General features: G+C 38.6%; 4 protein-coding genes across 5 annotated transcripts in view; 2 read left to right on the top strand and 2 right to left on the bottom strand.

Moving 5' to 3' along the window:
• LOC6578087 overlaps positions 1–18835 on the bottom strand; it is a 52570-nt gene extending 33735 nt beyond the window's left edge. The window contains exon 1 of the mRNA XM_032729372.2: positions 18695–18835. The gene's annotated coding sequence lies outside the window, so the exon portion shown is untranslated. The remainder of the gene's footprint in view (positions 1–18694) is intronic.
• LOC6578080 lies at positions 7749–9351 on the top strand. Its single transcript, XM_002003966.4, has 2 exons — positions 7749–8324; positions 8598–9351. Exons 1-2 carry the CDS (start codon positions 7949–7951, stop codon positions 9095–9097), a joined length of 876 nt encoding a protein of 291 aa, XP_002004002.1. The 5' UTR covers positions 7749–7948; the 3' UTR covers positions 9098–9351.
• On the bottom strand, positions 9517–10709 carry LOC6578079. Of its 2 annotated transcripts, none has more exons than XM_002003965.4 (2): positions 10298–10709; positions 9517–9875 (listed from the first exon to the last, which is right to left on the bottom strand). In XM_002003965.4, the coding sequence occupies exons 1-2, from the start codon at positions 10626–10628 to the stop codon at positions 9538–9540; spliced, it is 669 nt and encodes a 222-aa protein (XP_002004001.1). In that variant the 5' UTR covers positions 10629–10709; the 3' UTR covers positions 9517–9537. The 2 variants fall into 2 exon arrangements, with proteins under 2 accessions (XP_002004001.1, XP_032585267.1); XM_032729376.2 differs by lacking the exon at positions 9517–9875 and adding an exon at positions 9882–9979.
• LOC6578078 (bromodomain-containing protein DDB_G0280777) lies at positions 10732–12079 on the top strand. Its single transcript, XM_002003964.4, has one exon. The coding sequence runs from the start codon at positions 10808–10810 to the stop codon at positions 11918–11920; it is 1113 nt and encodes a 370-aa protein (XP_002004000.1). The 5' UTR covers positions 10732–10807; the 3' UTR covers positions 11921–12079.
• Positions 18836–18881: the final 46 nt, after the last annotated feature.

Here is an 18881-nt window from a genome sequence, read left to right as displayed (position 1 = left end):
CGGTTAAAGCACAACATGAATATATTATTAATGTGAAGCAAGCAATTCTATAGATTATATATAACAAAATATACGAGAATATGGGGGCAAAACCTGTATTACCCTCGACTGTCTTATAAACTCAGTTGTGGTACATCAAATTTCTATTGGCGACCAATTCTATATATAGAGAGATTGGTTATCAATTATATAAATTTTAGGGCATCATTATGAGTGGAACAGGAATCAGTGAAAGTCAGTGCTATCGAAGTTATATTGTATATAGTAGACATATGCTGAATTAGTCTCTAGCTCTTATATCTTCTGAGATCGACGCGTTCATACATACGGACGGACGGACGGACAGACAGACGGCCAGGGCCAAATCGACTCAGCTCGTCGCCCTGATCAAGAATATATACACTGCCTGTTACATACTTTTAACAAAACCATTATACCCTGATTTCCCATTTTCAATGAGACCAGGGTATAATAAAGAGGGTATTTGTAGCCACGAAATTATAACTACAGTTCATTATTCATTTTCCCCTCTCACTTTCTCATTCTCATTCTGCCTCCCTTTCTCTTGAATTCGCCATTTAAAATTGTTGAACCATACGCAATTCGAAATATTTTTCGCAAATTCTTCGATCGAAATTCTCTTTCAATTAAATAACAAACATGATTAAAGGCGAATTAACTTAATTAGAGTGTGCGCAAATGGGAAAATATAACTCATGGCAATTATATATAGGGTATACTGCACACAAGCACACAGACTCACCGACTCATATACTTGTTTATATGATGTATGAAGTAATCCTCACCCCGTCCTGCTGCGACTCCTGAGGAATACGAAGCGCGTCGACTTGGCTCGAGCAGGCAATTAATTAAAAATACATGCAGACATTTCAGACCCCTTCGCCGCTCGCCCTTCGGCATGACTGGGTAAAAATATACGAATATATGGCTTTAATTTGACCGCAGAAAGGACTCGGCCAGCACATATGTATGCGCACATACCTATATATATATCCATATGTACATGTATATATACAGATATAGATATAAGCATATAAATGGAGCACTCTGAAGCAACGCAAAATGCATTAAGACACCTTTTTCCCGCTCCCCCTTTTCCTATACTTCCCCTCTTCAGCTGCTCTGTGCGTGCTGCACGGTCAACATGTGCGGCTCCTGGCGGATAGCTGCTCGTAAACACCAACATCCCCGCAAGGACACCAAATAAAGTTAAGCAAACACAGGCATTAAGTGCAAGAGTGTTGCTCTTTCTACTACTCTCTACTGCTTTCTTAGACCTTTCCCAAGGATGCACAAGCAGATTACTGCCCCCGGCTCTAACTTTATTAATCAAGTAGTACGGCACTCATATTGATTTTTTTCCATTCTAGATATATTTCTATTAAGCATGCCTTGACTTCGTTCTTTTCTAAAATACCCTGTAAAAAATATGAAAATTTTTCTGAGGATTTTTCCTCCCTAATGGTTTAAAAGAGACTCCGATTGTTTATCAAAGTTAATAATAATTTGTTTGAAGAGAGAGGAAAAGAGGGAAGACTGAGAAATATATAATCTAAAGTACTGTATCATATAATTTGCAAAAACCTTAATATAATTGCTTAAGTTGGTCATGAATGAAACTCTTTGCTTAGTCATTCAATGCCAGAAATGATTCCACAGTTTATTGTAACAGTTTTTGCATTAAAGCATTTAGCTATAATTATATAATTAGCGACAGAAATTGCAAGCTGACTAAGCCACTTATTACAGTATTAAGAATTTATCACAATTATTAAATTGAAAAGGAATTAAAATTGAAACTTGTTTCCTTGTTATTCTTTCCAAGGAATTCATCCGACACGACCTCATCCCACACCAAAGAGATATTTCTCTCTCTCGCTTTACTGCTTAACAGAACACAGGATATCTGCTAGTCGGACTTTATTGACAATCCTCCTATTTTTTTCGTCCTCTCAATATTTGCACCTGATGTTTTTGCCTTGTCTTGCGGACACGCCGCACAGAGTGTCAAATGCCATTAAATGTCAACTAACAGCAGAGGAGAGGAGCTAGTGGTCCGGTTAGATGGTTGCGGAGTGGAAGAGGGAGCAGGACTGACACCAGCTACTGATTGCCAGTAGCAATTCCAGAGGCGGAAAGGAAGGAGTCAAGTGGGCATAGAGGAGGCTAGCGGATATTTCACTTACCTTTTACCATTGTCTATAGACAAGTGGCAAACGCTCTGAAAATGTTTTGACGACTCTGGCAGGTGTAAGCGATTGTGACACACACACCCACACACAGATATAATGGAATATATATACTACATATTTACTACAAACTAATGTCTATATGTATGCGTGTATGGTGTGGTTGGTACATAGGAGAATGAGGAATAAGCCGGCATGTGTCATGGGTGTGGCAAAATCCACACAAAAAAACTTATCTAAATAGACGAGCAGTAGCTGTTCAAATATTATCGAGCTGGTGATGGCTCAAAAAAGGAAATAGAAAACAAAACTAAGAAAATATGAGTAGAAGAGCTCAAGGCTTATATCAATATACAGAATCAGGTGTTAAAGTCTTGGCTGTTCTCAAAGTCCTAGAATCAGGTATATGTAGTATATGTAGTTTCTAATATTTTTAGGATAAATTTAAATAGTATTTAAATTATTTCATTATTTCAGCTTATGTATATACAGATCTTTAATAGAAAACAGTTACAAATGTTTAAAAAAAACGAAACCAATGAGGGAAATTTTAATCTCAGCCTCTGTCTCAGTTTCACGACTAGAGAATATATATTCCAATTGACGATTATCTACATAATAGAGCTGGGAATCCATGGATGTTGGCACCACTCGATGGATTTTGCAGCGATGGAAAAAACCATCGATACCATCGAAATTTTCATCGGTAATTTAAAAGGGTTTGTTTAAAACTAGTGAAGGTTTTAAACATTTTTTTTAAAATTGTTTAAGCCCCGCGAATAAAATTAAAAAAAAAAAAAAAAAAAAAAATTAATTATGTTTTTGAAGAAATTTTATAACTTTTCAAAGAAAGATATAACTTTAACATGATATCTATAGTTAGGAGAATCACATGTGCTTAAATAAAAATAACTTCATTTTGATATCAACAAGAATCACTTATTGTGTAACAAAAAAAAAAAAAAAAAAAAAAAAAAAAAAAAAACAATAGCTTTATTTTGATAACTTAACCTGGTGGATACTGACAGAATAAGTCAAAAATAAGTCTTTTAATTAATAAGCTATTGGTTTTTGTTCATAAATACCATAGTTGACTTTAAACTCGACCGTCGGTCCGAAGCAATCGCTCCTGTTTTTCCAAATGTTCTTTCCGATTCGGCAGAACTTGCTGGTATACATAAATATTATTTTACCATTCATAAGGGCTTACAATTATATCCGTGTGAAATAGTTACGAGAGGACTGTAAGAACTTGTTCATTGCTATTGTATATTATGCACATAACTATTTTAATCTGTTGAAAGCTAAAAAATTACAATTAATAAAAAAAAGATTGCAATTTATTTTTGTTGTACCTTACACGCTACCACGCTCGAAACAACTTCGATAGATCGAAATCAAAAAATTTCCATCGATTAATCGCACTTCACGAGTTCCATCGATACTATCGATACGGCCCTCGATGGATTTCCCAGCTCTACTACATAATACCTCAGCATATACGATTTAAATGAATTTCTTTTTACTTAAGTATTCTTCATATAAAATGTTATTCATTTCATACAAGCATTTTAGTTTTCTTACTTTTCACAGAAATACAAGCTTAAGTTTTACAAAAAATTATATACACAATAAACTATTATTCATTTGTTATATTTTTATTTTTTCTTTTTTTTCAATACTGTTCCATTCTATATTTCTGTTAGTAAAGAATTAAGGATAGTGAGAGCTGTAAATAAATTCAAGACTTGACAAGAGTGCATGCATTTAGGCATTCCTCAATTTAGGCATATTTGAAATTAACATGCATTATTATTATTTATATGATTTTCCGAATAGCAACACTAATGACTCCATCCCTAATCTTGGGCTGATGAGGCAGCGCGCTTGCCAAAAAATCTTGTGGCAATAATCATGATGATAGCGCGGGATTGAAATCGGCACCAAATCTTGTGGCAGGACTTAATTGAATGCATGCTGAGCGAGTTGCTAAACTTAGATGGCATGCCGCAGGGGCAGTCGCCGAGTTGCACCACGCGATGATAAACGAGCGGGTCGAGTCGAGGCGAGCAATGGAAAACAAGCCAGCATTAAGCCAAAAATATTCTATATATTATGTATACATATATGTATAAAGTCTAGCACAGCATAAGCAAACAATATTTATGGCCTGCTGTTTGGGAGTGGGAGTAGAAGTAGCACAGCAGATAGAACTGATTTAGAGTCTACTGGGGCAGCAGCTCGAAATTTTTTGGCAACGAAGCGCTGGCTTTAAGACATATACATATATCTACACATATTTATGTAGCCAGTCGAGAGAATAATCAGGCAACACCTCATAAATTAACGAGACAAGTGCGGCTTAAATATATTTTTAACAGTGTTTAGGCAACAAGCAATTTGGCTTACAGGACAACAGTTTCTTCTCTTGCTAAATTCAGTTTGATATAAAGCGAGACTTCAGATATGATGTTTATTATACCCTGAGCCCATTGAAAATGGGAAATCAGGGTGTAATGGTTTTGTTGAAATGTATGTAACAAGCAGAAGGAAGAGTGGCAGACCCCACAAGGTATATATATTCTTGATCAGGGCGACGAGCTGAGTCGATTTGGCCCTGTCCGTCCGTTCATCCGTCTGTCCGTATGTTTGAACGCGTCGATTTCATAAGATATAAAAGCTAAAGACTTTAAAATTTTGTTTAAAATGTCCGTATATACAGCGCGGATATCGAGTTTATCACAAAAAATCGATCTCATCCCGTTATTTTTTATCGATAAAAAACTTTATCGAAAACCAGTTGCAAAATAATATCTCCTAAACCTTTAACGCTAGAGTCTCCAAATTTTTAATGTATACTTACATGCATTTTATATAATTTCGGTTTTTGTTAAAATTTACCCCTTCACCCTTATATCCATCCCCTAACCCACATATTTTTAAAAGATGTATTTCAAATACTAGAGACTTGTGCTTTGGCAAATGCATGCATATCCATGTTATAATCATAAGTCTGTATGTGTGTATGTGTGTATGCGTGTTTCTTGTGTGAACAGAAAGACGCGAAAAATGATTGAAATAGCTATTGCTCGAAGGGATCAGGGGATCTCGTCGAGCAGTCTCGACTAGAGTTTTCTTACTTTTTATACCCTGAACCCATTTTCAATGGGAAATCAGGGTATAATGGTTTTGTTGAAATGTATGTAACAGGCAGAAGGAGGCGTGGCAGACCCCATAAAGTATATATATTCTTGATCAGGGCGAAGAGCTGAGTTGATTTGGCCCTGTCCGTCTGTCTGTCCGTCTGTCCGTCTGTCCGTCTGTCCGTATGTATGAACGCGTCGATTTCAGAAGATATAAGAGCTAGAGACTTCAAATTTTTTTTAAAATGTCCGTAATTACAGCGCGCATATCAAGTTTATCATTAAAAATCGATAACTCATCTCGATCTTTTTTTATCGATAAAAAACCTTATCGAAACCCTGTTATAAAATTATATCTTCTACACCTTTATTGCTAGAGACTCCAAATTTTTAATGTATGCTTATATGCAATTTATACAATTTCGATTTTTGTTAAAATTTACCCCCCACCTCTAAATTCTCCCCCTCACCCTCACTTTTGTAAAAAGCGTATTTCAAATACTAGAGACTTGTGCTTTGGCAATTACATGCATATTCATGTTATAATCATAATCTAAAAGTTTCATGAAGATCGTACGTCCATAAAAAAAGTTATTAAACAATTAAGTTCTCATAGTAAGCGCACACTGCAGCCCATGCGTGTTTATGCGTGGTTGCTTGTGTGTGTATGTGTTTGTGTATGTGTGTGTGTATGTGTGTGTGTGTATGCGTTTGTGTATGTATGCGTGTGTGTGTGTGTATGTGTGTCTGTATGCGTGTGTGTGTATGTGTGCCTGTGTTTGCGTACGTGTGTGTGTGTGTGCGTGTTTCTTGTGTAAGCTGAAAGTCGCGAAAAAGTATTGAAATATCTATTGCTCCAAGGGTTCAGGGGATCTCGTAGTCGAGCAGTCTCGACTAGAGCTTTCTTACTTGTTTTTTATATACATACATATATAATATATTTTACATATATCTGGCCATATGTAAATATTAATAGTATGTAAAATTAAATTAATTAGAGTCCATTTCACTTATAAGAAGTTAAAGCATTGACAGCTATCATTCTATCTCATATGACCGTGTCCCCAAAAATTTAAGCATTATAATCATAAAAACTCTGATATATTCTGCTTAAATTCCATCATAATATATCCCAAATAATTGAAGTAACTAAAAGATTACCATAAAAAAAAAATCTTAACTGAAAAGAATTCGTGTATTTATTGGAGGATTCCCCTCTTATATTCAATGAAAATCCATAATATTTTTCATTTGAAAACGGGAAACGTGAAATATAAAACTTCAATTGATCAGCAAGGGACATGCCTCAGGCTTGTTGAGTTGTTTTGCTTCAACACTTCTCGGACGAACACACACAAAGAGGCAGATGAAACGGATGCAGGCGTTGCTCCAACATCGATGAGCACACAAACTCACACTCACACACACCTTTACCTCCCACACAGCACACTGAGCACACACACTCACCAACACCTTTACCTTCCCAAACACAGCACACACACACACACACACACACACACACGTAATGTACTATGTGCGAAAAAATCAATAAATTGTATTTTCTTTTATGTTTGTTGCTGTTTCTGCTGCTGTTGCTGCCTCTACATCGAAACGTAGATTTTTGCCAATATAAATCTTCGGCGCGCTTTAGCCCTTTAAGCATTATCAATGCCAAAAGGCTGCGGAGCACAGACTTGCCACAGTGACTGCCGCCTGTAGTGGCAGGTGCAGCCAAGCGAGTGGACAAAGCTTTGAGGCATAAAACGAATATCAAATGATTTCCTGTTGAGCCCTCCCACTGGAGGCATTCAATGAATAAGTTAGAGTTTTATGACTTCTCTGAAACTTAAATCAACATGCCAACTGCCGCAAATATTTCACAATGAAAATCGTAAAAGATTAATCAAAAGCTCAAAATATTACGAAATTAAAATTTAACAATAAACAAGCTTAAGTAAATATTAATGATGCTTAAGCTAGGATAATATATATATATTATATTATATAAAGTCAAAGTATGTAAATTAGAGGCTGTAACAACTTATTAGTAAATATACTTTAATGTCTAAAACTTATTTGAAAACGGGTGAAGCTCATCTCATGAATAAAGTTGGGAATTCGACAAACCCCGAACAATGCTTAGCCTGACAAGAGAACTGAAGCAAAATGCATTTATGCAAAATAATGTAATATACGTGCAGCAGACCGTTATAATTGTCATCTGATGGCGAGGACGGGGCTAGCCTGGACAATGGTCAGACCGGCTATGCAGGCAGGACCGGGGGTGTTGGCTGCAGTAGAGTTCAGCAGACGCTTCCACAAAATTGCTTAATTTAGTGCACAGAGAATTATCCAGTAGACGAAACCGAAGCTGAACTTGGGGTTGACAATTTGATACCGACTCTGGGTAAATATTCGAAATGACAGACAAAATACGAGATATACAACACATATGTATAAGTACACTTAAAAATTCGAATCGAAATTAACCCCAATACACACACACTTACACCACACAACAAGAATAACAGCAACAGGAATAGCAACCAACAGAGGAGCCCCCAAGTAGAGCAGATCCTCACAAAACCAGACAAAATGCCCACCCAGGCGGACGAGAATCCCGACAATGGGACGGCAGTGCCGCTCGATCTGGGGGTGAATGAGTGTGGCCCAGACCTCAGTGCCGATCCAAAGAACATTGGCTGGAACATAAAAGCAACCAGCACAGATCCACAATCCACAGCACCCACTGTGCAGCCGCCTCCTTCAACTGGAGCGACACAAGCGGCGTCCACTTTTCTGACCGAGGTGCAAGTGAGCCACAAGCAGATTACGGATCGGTTTGTCGAGCTGCTTAATCTCTTCGAGGACTACTCGAAAATCATGAAGGAGAGCGAGCAGGAAACGCAGCCGAAGCTGAAGCGCACGCAGTCCGAGCAGTTCACATCGACACATTTCCAGCCGGCGAACAGTAAGTGCGGAAACTGGGGAAGTATCGGGCAAGTTCAGGATCAGTTTCAGTTAGATAGGTTGAATAAATCGATAAATATCGATAGTGACTGGTTATATAACAGTCATTTAATTCGACAAATGATTTATAGAAAGCAATCAAAAGACGCATATCAAAAATATCTATTATTATTTTAGATGTTCCTCTGAGATTTATTTAAATTATATATTGGAATTTTTACAATTATGACCATTAGAATTATGAAAACCTGTTTAAGGGATATGTCTCTTTCAGGTGATTGCAGTGACCAGGTGAAGACGAGCGCCAGTCTAAACCGCATGCAGTTGTCGGAGTCCACGCTGTGCTGCACACGGCCCAAGTTCTTCTGTGAGATGGCTAGCCAGACCCATTGGACGGATCCCATCGAGCAGAAGAAGCTGCTCAAGCTGGAAAAGTTAGAGAAGTTCAAGAAAAAGGAACCGCAGCTGCCGCCTGCGCAACAGCTGCTGCCAACTCAGTCGCATACCCTGCACATTGAAGTAGAGTCGATTAGCTCAACGACCGCCCTGCAGCGCGCTCCACTGCGTCAACGTCTGTTGCAAGTGTTGCACGAAGCGGGTCAAACGGTGATTGCCTGCTTGGCCATGATGGGCGAGAACTTCACCTATGTGCTCTTCGTCCTGCTCTGCCTCTGGTGTCTGTATCTGATCATCGCGCACTACTACAGCTTCATCGAGGGCAACATGGGCCAGCAGATGAGTGTGAAGCACCCGCTCACTCGCATCCACTCGTAGCCGCTTGCCTCTGCCCCCACTTGACTGATGAGCCGTTCCTTCAATGATTTATCCATAGTTAAAATGCAATTGAAACGAAAGATCGATGATGTAAGAGGAGTGAGACACCTTCCTTATGTCATCGGTTTTTCGAAAGTCGAATTAATGGATTTATAAGAATGCCGTTAAGATCTGGTATTTCCCGTAGATGAAAGATTGTTTACATTTTTGTCTTGATAAGGATGTTTTCAAAATAAAGATTTCTTTTCAACTTACTGTTACAGATCAAATTAATTTCGGTTGATGCAAGATCTGTACCTATTATTCAAGAAAAGAAGAAGAACTTAACAGCACGACGCCTTTTCATAGGCTCACTCGTGTCTGTTCCTGGAGCTGTTGCTGTCGATAACTCAAATGAAATTGAAATGAAAAATGATACATTTGTTAAACACCACCCATATTTATCGAAACATACTGGGGGTACAACAACACATGATGGCAAGACTACAGTACAGGGCCGATGCGAAATCGGTCAACATATAGCAGAACCGGTCGGCCAGAGGCGGACGGGTCTGCATGCTGGGCGTAGGCGTGGACATCGTATCAATGTATATTGTCTGGCGACTCATTTCACAAGGTGCTGCTGGGGCGCCACGCAATTGTCGAGCCCCGAACGTTTCTATCGGCACCTGATTACGCTTCCGGATACGCGGCTGTTCCGTTTGACAGGCGATATGCGTAGACTCCTTGATTGACTTTTGTTGCTTGCGATAAATTTCCAACTCATCTTCAGAGCAATCTGCGGAAAATATTTGATAATCAAAGCAGTTGGCGGTACGAACTAAATTATGACTGTTCCTAGTTCTTGATCTTTGTTTATGGGAGAGCTTCTCATTATCTGTGCTGATTCAAAAAGAAAACATGTTTACGCTAAGATAGATATATGTTGATCGCCTATGCTCTACTCGTTTAGAAGTATTAATATAAACTGATGGATTCAGCTAATAAAATCGAATAGCATCATATATCATATCATACTATCTGATACGTGGTTTTGGGACAGCTCAACAATTCAGTTTATGTTAACGGATGAGGAACAAGAGCAAAGGTCTAGAACTATTTGCGTAAACGCCTAGGAGATACTAATTTCTGCTACCGCGTACGGTTTCTCTAGTGACATCAGTAACTAGCGGGTTGAATTACGATAAGTCTTTTGATTACCTGCAGCCAGAGCCTGTTCTAGCCAACTGTGCCATTTCTGATTTGGTTCGTTGGCCGGGTAGCCGGTTGAGGGATCCGTCGGAGCTGTAGCATCTATGCTCTCGTGTGCCATCTTGCTCTCCAGGTGAGCGGCTTGTATCTTGACATTGTCATCGGCGCCCTGTCGGCCGCATTGTGTGATGCCCAAAACCTCAAAAAGCTTTTCGCATGGGCCTATTTCAATATGATTTGAATCCTTCGTCAATAAACGCCGATCGCTAATAACCTCCTGAACTAACTCAGCTATCAGGCTGTCTATGACGATGGCACTACTTGTCGCTCTAAAGGCCATGAAGCAATAAAATTTTGAATTTTTTACAAAAACTTTTAAATCAAAACTAACATATTAAAAAAAATATAAATAAATGAAGCATCCCCGTTGAGCTGTCAAAAATATTGAAAATGTATTTGGTTTGAGGTCTGGCAAAAAAAAAAAAAAAAGGAAACAAAAAACATAAGCCAAAATTAACAATGGACGACGACAACACGAAGCAGCGGGAAACGCACGTGCAACTGCCCGATGCGAACGTGAACGAAACGGAGACGGACGAGCTGCAACAGCAGCAGCAGCAGCAGCAGCGGCCGCAACAGTCACAGCAGCAACAGCTGCAGCTGGAACTGGAACTGGAGCTGGAGGAAGGAGTTCGGGTGAAGCCGAGATTTGTAAACTTCGACTGGCAGCAGCGCCAGCAGCTAGACGAGGCCAAGGCTCTCGTCAAGGATATGATTGACTATATGCTGTCGGCAAGCGAAACTGAAAAGGATGCAGAGGAAGCCAGCAAAATAGTGCAGCTGGAGCAGACAACAGCAGGAGCAGGTGCAGCAGTTGAAGCAGTTGCCAGTTCAGTGCAGTCGACCGATGCGCGTTTGCAGCGCATTCTGCGACTGCTCGACTGCTACACCCGCAATTTGGAGGAACACGTGCTGAGCGTGAGACGCGGCGAGACTTGCACCTGCACGGAGCTACAATTGACTCAGAACTGTGAGCTGGGCACACAGACTTTGCCCCTGAATAGCCTGCGAGTGGATGTCACCAGCACAATCAGACCCAAGATCAATGCCCGAGGCATTCAGCTGCAAGAACAGCAGCAGCAGCAGGAGCAGCGACAACCACAACAGCAATCACAGCAGCAACAGCAAACTCATTCAGATACAACCTCAACCACACCCGCACCCTTACCTGCAGCAGCAGCCACAGCCACAGCCGCAGTCGCTCCCTGTGAGCGCAGATATCACACAATCACAATTAGCGCGAATACCACCTCGGCGTATGCCTCACGTCCGCGGCCGAACACGCTGCTCGGCCGGATCGGGCATACGCTGGGCGACTTTGCTGGTGCCTTCTGCCTGTGCCTGCAGGTGAACAAGGATTGTGTATTTTGTCTGGGCTTCTTTATAGCCTTTGTGATAAGTGCCAGCTTTCTGACCGCGTTCTTCTATCGCACCATTAATCTGACGCAGTCGTTGCGGCCCAGTCCCATTGACTCCGGCGATTCTGCGGCAACGCCCGGCAATATGGTCACACTGCGTTTCAACGGCGGCTATTATTACATCTACAACAGCCAGCGGCAGAATTTTCTATAAGTCGGAGTCATCTACTCAAGATGCGTCAAAGGTGCAAATTAACATTTTATTTTATGTTTTGAAAACTCCCCTAGAGTATTAGTCGCGTATTTTTCTCCCACATACGTATGAAATACTATTAAAAACAAAAGCAGGCTCCATTTTGTTTTGGATACCAAATATCTAAGAGTTCTTTATGCTAGAGATCAATTTAAAAGAGAATCATTTGCATATATACAGGCATATAAATACAGATTCAATGAGAATCGATAAATGTATTGAGAAAATATTGATCTGGCTTAAACGATTTCGTTTTAATTCTTCGTCCAGCCTGAATTTTAATATATGTTTCGCCCATTAAAATTATTATTAGATAAATATTTCAATATACTTATTTTTTCATATAGTATATGAATAAACGGATAAAAGGCTATACATATATATTATATAAGGTTTTCAATGCCCATAAATATTTTCGAAAAACAATTTACTTTACATTAAAAATTGTATTTGAATCTCAAGAAATATTGCTCATAAATCAATAGATTTAGGGATGAAGCAGCAATTTAGAATATATTATAAAACTGATAAGTATAGAATATATATTAAACAAACCATTACGAATTGTGTATGTCATTTATATGAAATCACCAGTTTTATTAAACGTTATATGTATATAGAATCGAAGCGTATAGATGAAAGCTCTGACAAATTGATCCCTAAGCCAAAAGATTTTGGATTCATTTCTTACCTATAAAGCAGATGAGCAGAACAATGTTGTGCTTTTAATGGAAGTCTTATCAAAAATAAATTTAGTATATTACGAACAATGACTTCATTCGAATGGAAAAGTAATGTTAGCTTTGATCAAAGTAACAGCTTCTATATGAACGGAGCTCTCGTAATCCTTCACATTTATCGCTGACAACGGAGAGGCAACTCTCCAGTGAAGTCGGGGCAGCTACCGCAAATAATTGTTGAATTTAGTGAACTCCGGGCATCATCTTTTACATATAGCTGACAAAGAACTCTTTCGGAGTTCAAAGTCGGCTTTGCTTTTCGGTCCCAGTTCACAGGACAGTTGCAATGCCGCAGCATTTTGAATGGTTGACAAACGTCACGTTTGAAACTGAAGAGTTCGCAGTTCGGTCCGGACCGGACTTTGTGGTGTTCATTGTGCAATGCCCATCGTAAGTTGTGCGTTGTCCTTTGCCAGCAGCGCTCTCCGCCATACATATATATTTTTTGCTTCTTTGCAGTTTATTTTGGTTTTTGTGTCAGGCGTCGCATTTAACTTCAACTGACAATGGGTCACAAAACGGCGTCCATGGCACATGCCACAGCTCCCCGTTTGCAGCCGAAATTGGCCACAAAACGTTCGTCGCCTGCTGTGCGGGCTAACAAAATACAAAAACTTTTTGGCAAGATGCCAAGCACTAAGGAATTATTGTTAATATAGGCTGCTCGGACAGCCGGAGTCGAGCCTCGACTCGGTGCCGGCCTGAGCTGGGCAGGCTGGGCTGGCTGGGCCGCCTGGCCTGCCTGGCCGGAGCACCAGCTTTGAATGTAATTTATTTATGCGAAATATGCCAAACATTTTGAAAATTCAACACTCCACACATAACATGGACGTACATCGCAAATGCCGCACATAATATACACTATAAAAGCTATAACACTGAAGCTTTTCAAAGCCGAGCCGACACTAAGTGGCGCAGGTGAACGTGGAGATTGGGACTGAGAATTAAATGTTTACGCTCTCTGACTGTTTTTATATGTTTCTCTTTCTTATGGCCCAATGACATAAGCAATATAGTTTCTACGATCGTACTAAAATAGTGACCATGGCGGGCACATCGTAAAGTAACTTCACCTGGGAATCATATACTCATATTTATGACAAAACGACTTGAGTGCTATGCTCTACTTTGAAATCCAGCTGGAATAATATTCTATAATATGTTCTCCAAATTTTCTATTATATATCAAGCCTACGGCCCAGTTGCCAGTGCTTAATTCTATAGTTAGTCTAAAAATTAGATTGAATCTATTCTCTAATAAGTAAATGATTATATAAACATTATTAAATGGGAGAACTGGGCCGAATACGAAGTCTACTCCCCCAATCACAATTATTATATATTATGTGATATATATTATATAGGAAAACTGAAGTATATACGAATTCTACTCTTCCAATTTGATCCAGATCGAAATAATGGAAATAAACATTCAAGTGCTTGTATAAATATAATTTGCCTCGAACACTGATTTTATTTAAATATTTTTGTTGGGGCTATGGAGTAATTTTAATTGAAACTAAGCTGAGTTTGGCACACACATAAACAAGGAATTGAGATGAAAATCTTATTGTGTACAAATTCCACCTTCAAATATCCGACACTGCAACCGACTGACAAAGCCCATGCCAAAGTCAGGCAGCTGTTGGCTCATGTAACCGGCGCACAAATGATATGTGATATATTTTATTGAAAGCCCCGCCCCTCCCGCCTGAATGGCAGATGGGCAAAACGGATAAGCTGTTTAGATAGCGAATTTTACAGAATTGATTTCTTATTTATTTATTATTTCATGTTATTTTGTATGCTTCTCTATCGTTCCTTTCTTTCTCGATTATTTTTTGGCACTGTGCGGGGCACAATTAAAGTTGGAGCGCACTGAAGAAGAACTGCCAAACAATTTGAACACTGCTTGTCAAGTTGTGTGCTCGAGGGTGCTCGCTTTTCTTTCTTTTTTTTTAAGGGAGAGATGGAGGTGCCGATGTTTATTTTTTATTTTATTTTTTTATTTTTTTTGCATTTGGGTGAGCAGAGAGCGACGCGCGTTTCCGCTGGCAGGAAATTGAATTGCACGAGCACGCGAAATTACATCATTTTGGAACCACGGTAAACAATTTCCCGTTCACCTGGCTAGCGAGTGGGGGATGGAGTAGGGCTTGTATTAGTGGTATTGGGAGCCAAAATATTTGTTGCTAGGCTGCCGACTTGTTAACGGCAATTTGAGCTAAAATATCAATTTCACTTTTTGCATCTATTTTTTCATTTTCCATTGAGTTTGGAAAAACGAGAAATGAAAATGAGTAAAAATAAAGTTATTATATATATGCATCTTTTGCCATATCGGCAGAGCTCAACTGCACTCGAACACAACATGGCTGCGCTATAAACAAATAAATGATAACACACGATAAACGAATAAAAACTCTACCGCAGGGAGTGACCGATTCACAGATACCCCGAACTTGCAAATGACTTCAGAATGAGTAGCCTTCAAATCATTTTCAACTGAGGTACAAATTTCTCAGTAATATAATTTGTATTCTAATTTGGCTTGCAATCGTGGCTGAGTCTGCAAATTTCGTCTACCATGCACAGGAGTTCATTTTCTGTTTATGAGGTAGCTAATCAGATACTAAAGTAGAAGCTGACATCTAATTCAAACACAGTCCAATCGCACTTGTGATTTTGCGAATGGAATACGAATTTTAATGTATCTACTTGAGTACTTGAGTGTATCTGTGTTCATGCATAAAGAAAATGCTTGCGCTTGACGCTAGCTCAAATATTATTTTCTGTTACTAAATGTGTCGCTAAATAAATAATAAATATCGTATCATAAAGATTGTATTTTATAAATATAATTTTCTCATATTGGTTATATTTTAAGCTGCACTTCAATTTAAAAATTTTTAAATACATTTAAAGCTTGTATTTCTAATACAAATATCTGAAAATTATAATGAAAAATATATTTACTACATTCCGAAAATGACTTAAATCGCTTGCAGTCAGACTTTAAAGTTCCAAAAAGAGTGATAAAAGACTAACGAATAGGGTTGGAACTGATAAAGCATATATATATACTTGGATTGGTCGGTCACGGTCCCCTATGCCTTTTGTACATGCGTTTTAAACATAAGCATTATACCCCTAATTCGCATTGACAATGGGTCCAGGGTATACAATACAGACAACAGGCAATCAAAATGTCTGCGAGCTCGAACCAGACAATGACAGACAGCATATGGACAGGATAGACACACGACAGAAGGCTGCTTTAAAAGTTGTAATGGAAATTATATTTATTTCTCATTTCAAGAAATAGAAAAGAAAATCCACATGTTTTCAAAATTAAACTGAAATTTTTATACTATAAATTCAATTTATCAATTCAATTATCTTATAAAATTCTAAAGAAATAGCATTCTTTGAATCGAATAAATTTTAGCTTGACTTTAGCAGGAAACAAGAAAAGTGATTGGAGCGAAGAAATGGTGAGTAAACTTAAGACCTTTAGAGACAATGTGACATTGAAACAACTATAAATATGTGACAATATCTTCCAAAAAATCTTAGACATAAGTTTTATCTTAAAACATCAATGAATTTTCAAAAGCTTTTTTTGTATTATTTTATATTCGTTTCTCCACTTCTCTCAATATACCCTATATACATATATATGTTGTCTTTAAAACGTGTTTCATAAGTGAAGAAAAGATTTTAAGCAAAATAAGTTAGTTTCTCGCATGCCTAATACAGTTTTATTCACTGTTATATGACATGTTTCATTTTCATGCTGTCAATGAACTTATGAAACGCCTCTCGTTCAAAATTTACACATATGCTGTGCGAACTAAAGCAAAACTCAGTCAATGTGCCACACCCACTTGACAGCCCTTCTACAGCCGCTGCCATTGGTGTTGCTGCTTCTTCTTCTTCTTCAGCTTCTTCCTCTTCTTCAACTGCTGCGACATGGCAACACTGTCAATTTGAAAGGATTATTGCCACTTGCCGCTAGCGGCGAGCGTTCTTAAATGTAACACGTTTGAAACAAGTTTAGATACGTGCGGCGCTCGTATCTTTTTTATATCCCATACCCATTGCAAATGAGTGCGTGAGTGGGGTATGCTGATTTTGTGGAACTGTTGGTAGGGACTAGGAAGAAGGTGTATATTTATTTATCCTGCAATAGTTAGATGCATAAGAGAATCCTTTTTCTATTCGATGGAATAAGTATAAACATAAATAATTTATTTAGTTTCGATAATCCATTCACAATGATGAGAAATACAGATCTACAAACTTCTTGTTAGCTTCAAATTATTTTCCTCTTTTCTTAAGCAACAACTAAATGTCTATGTCAAATGTATCCAGAGCGGATATTATTTACAGAGCATCTGACAGTCGAGCATTCTCTATGAGCGCGGGCTTACTTGTTTGGTTTTGGTTTAGGGTCTTGGTTTGGGCCATCGCTTCTTTGGCTATGTAAAAAGTCATCAACGGCCCAGTTGGCCAGTCAGTCAGCCAGTCAGCCAGTTGGCCAGCCCGATAGCCCGAGATAGCGTACCCCCGCGCCAGTCCCCTGGTCCGGCCATCCATCCGTCCGGCTGGGCTAGGCAAAAGCCAAATGGCTGGCGACTGGTTTGACGGGCTTTTGAATGAGCCCGCGGTCGCTGTTGGCCACAATTTGCCCTCACTTCGCTGTTGAACCCCAGCCGAATAGTCGTAAAAAAGATTCGCGAAAAAAACGCAAACGCAAAATAAAGAAAAGAAAAAATGAAAACCGATAAAAAAAAAATAACACAAAAATGCACAACACTCAATTGTTAAAGTTTTGCGATGCTCTGAAGAAAAACAAGTGACATGCCGCAAACGAATGCGTGACGTGCACATACCCTGGAATTCTTCATTCATATTCTCTGAGCAGGATTTTTTCTCTATGGCGGGTACAGAAACTAAGCCTGGTGTAAAATTAATTGTCTTTACTTCTTCTACTTTTATTATATCCTTTATTTTTTAACGCAAGTGTACTATATTTTGTTTTCGATTGATATACTAAAAATATGTAGACACCATTAGTTTAGTCTAGACAGGTATAGATTGTTATCTACAATCTACAACAATCTATAATATTTCAAATTTCTAATGATTCTTTCCAAATGTTACAAAAATTCTCAACATCAAATGCCGAATTCTTCGTCTGGCAAAAGCTTCTAAAAGTTCTTGACATCCACGGAAAGATTGATTAAAGACACCGAAGCAATTCATCATGCGACTCAGAGCGTGACAATAGAGAAATAGCACGAAACTGAGCTGTAGAAGACGTATTCCTATTTGGACACTCGTTAAATAATTGACGTAGAGCAAAATTAAAGTTGAGGTCGTTAGCCCGGCAAGGATTTTTGAGAGAAGTTTAAGACTCTTTGTTGCTGGCTCAATTGGTTTTAGATAATCAATAGGATTAATGGATATTTTATATCACGTACAAAGAAAAAAGATTAATAAACACTCTCATTAATTTCAAAATATTTTGTAATTCAGAAATTGAAATGAAAATGTTTAAAAAGTTGACCAACTTTGGCACACGACTATAAAACCATGCAACGACACATCACAACAAGCAAATCACTATATAGACTATTTAGAGTTAAGAGTCGATAATATAAATAATAATTAAGTAGTAGGCCATCAGAAAAATGATAATAATAATACAATTATTTAAGAAGTTAACCACCCCATGAACACGCGTATGAAAATTGGCAGCTCACAAAGATAAAATTCAGAGATAATGCAATTATGGCACATTTAAGTTTGTGCCTGGAATATATATGTATAATACATAATCAATAAGTTAAGTATCGAGGTAATGCAAGGCTATCCACATGTGACTGGCAACTTCAAAGATATTTCACATACAGGGTATTTAAATTAGTCTCTGTTCGAGGCAATTAACCAACACTGGATCCCAATTTCAAGCAAAGATTTTACGACTTACCTTAAATGCCATCTGCCTGCGTTCTTGTTGCGTGTGCTTCTGCATCTGTGTGTGTGCCTCACATGTGAGTGGCTGTGTGTGTGTGTGCTTTTGTTTGTGTAGTTGTGTTTGCGGCTGCTGCTAGAAGTTGTTGTTGCTGTATATCCTGACGGCCATTTTTTGTTTGTACTTGTGCAGCAGTTGACTT

Source organism: Drosophila mojavensis, unplaced genomic scaffold (assembly GCF_018153725.1).
Source record: "Drosophila mojavensis isolate 15081-1352.22 unplaced genomic scaffold, ASM1815372v1 contig_49, whole genome shotgun sequence".
NCBI lineage: Eukaryota > Metazoa > Arthropoda > Insecta > Diptera > Drosophilidae > Drosophila > Drosophila mojavensis.
Note: the sequence above shows the minus strand (reverse complement) of the source record. Positions and strands in the feature narration are given on the sequence as shown.

Bases quoted from the DNA above. Each gene is read 5' to 3' on its own strand.
- LOC6578080 (XM_002003966.4), top strand. From the start codon at position 7,949: ATGCCCACCCAGGCGGACGAGAATCCCGACAATGGGACGGCAGTGCCG. The intron at 8,325-8,597 runs GTAAGTGCGGAA...TGTCTCTTTCAG, and splicing joins ACATTTCCAGCCGGCGAACA to GTGATTGCAGTGACCAGGTG.
- LOC6578079 (XM_002003965.4), bottom strand. From the start codon at position 10,628: ATGGCCTTTAGAGCGACAAGTAGTGCCATCGTCATAGACAGCCTGATA. The intron at 9,876-10,297 runs GTAATCAAAAGA...TATTTTCCGCAG, and splicing joins AGAACAGGCTCTGGCTGCAG to ATTGCTCTGAAGATGAGTTG.
- LOC6578078 (XM_002003964.4), top strand. From the start codon at position 10,808: ATGGACGACGACAACACGAAGCAGCGGGAAACGCACGTGCAACTGCCC.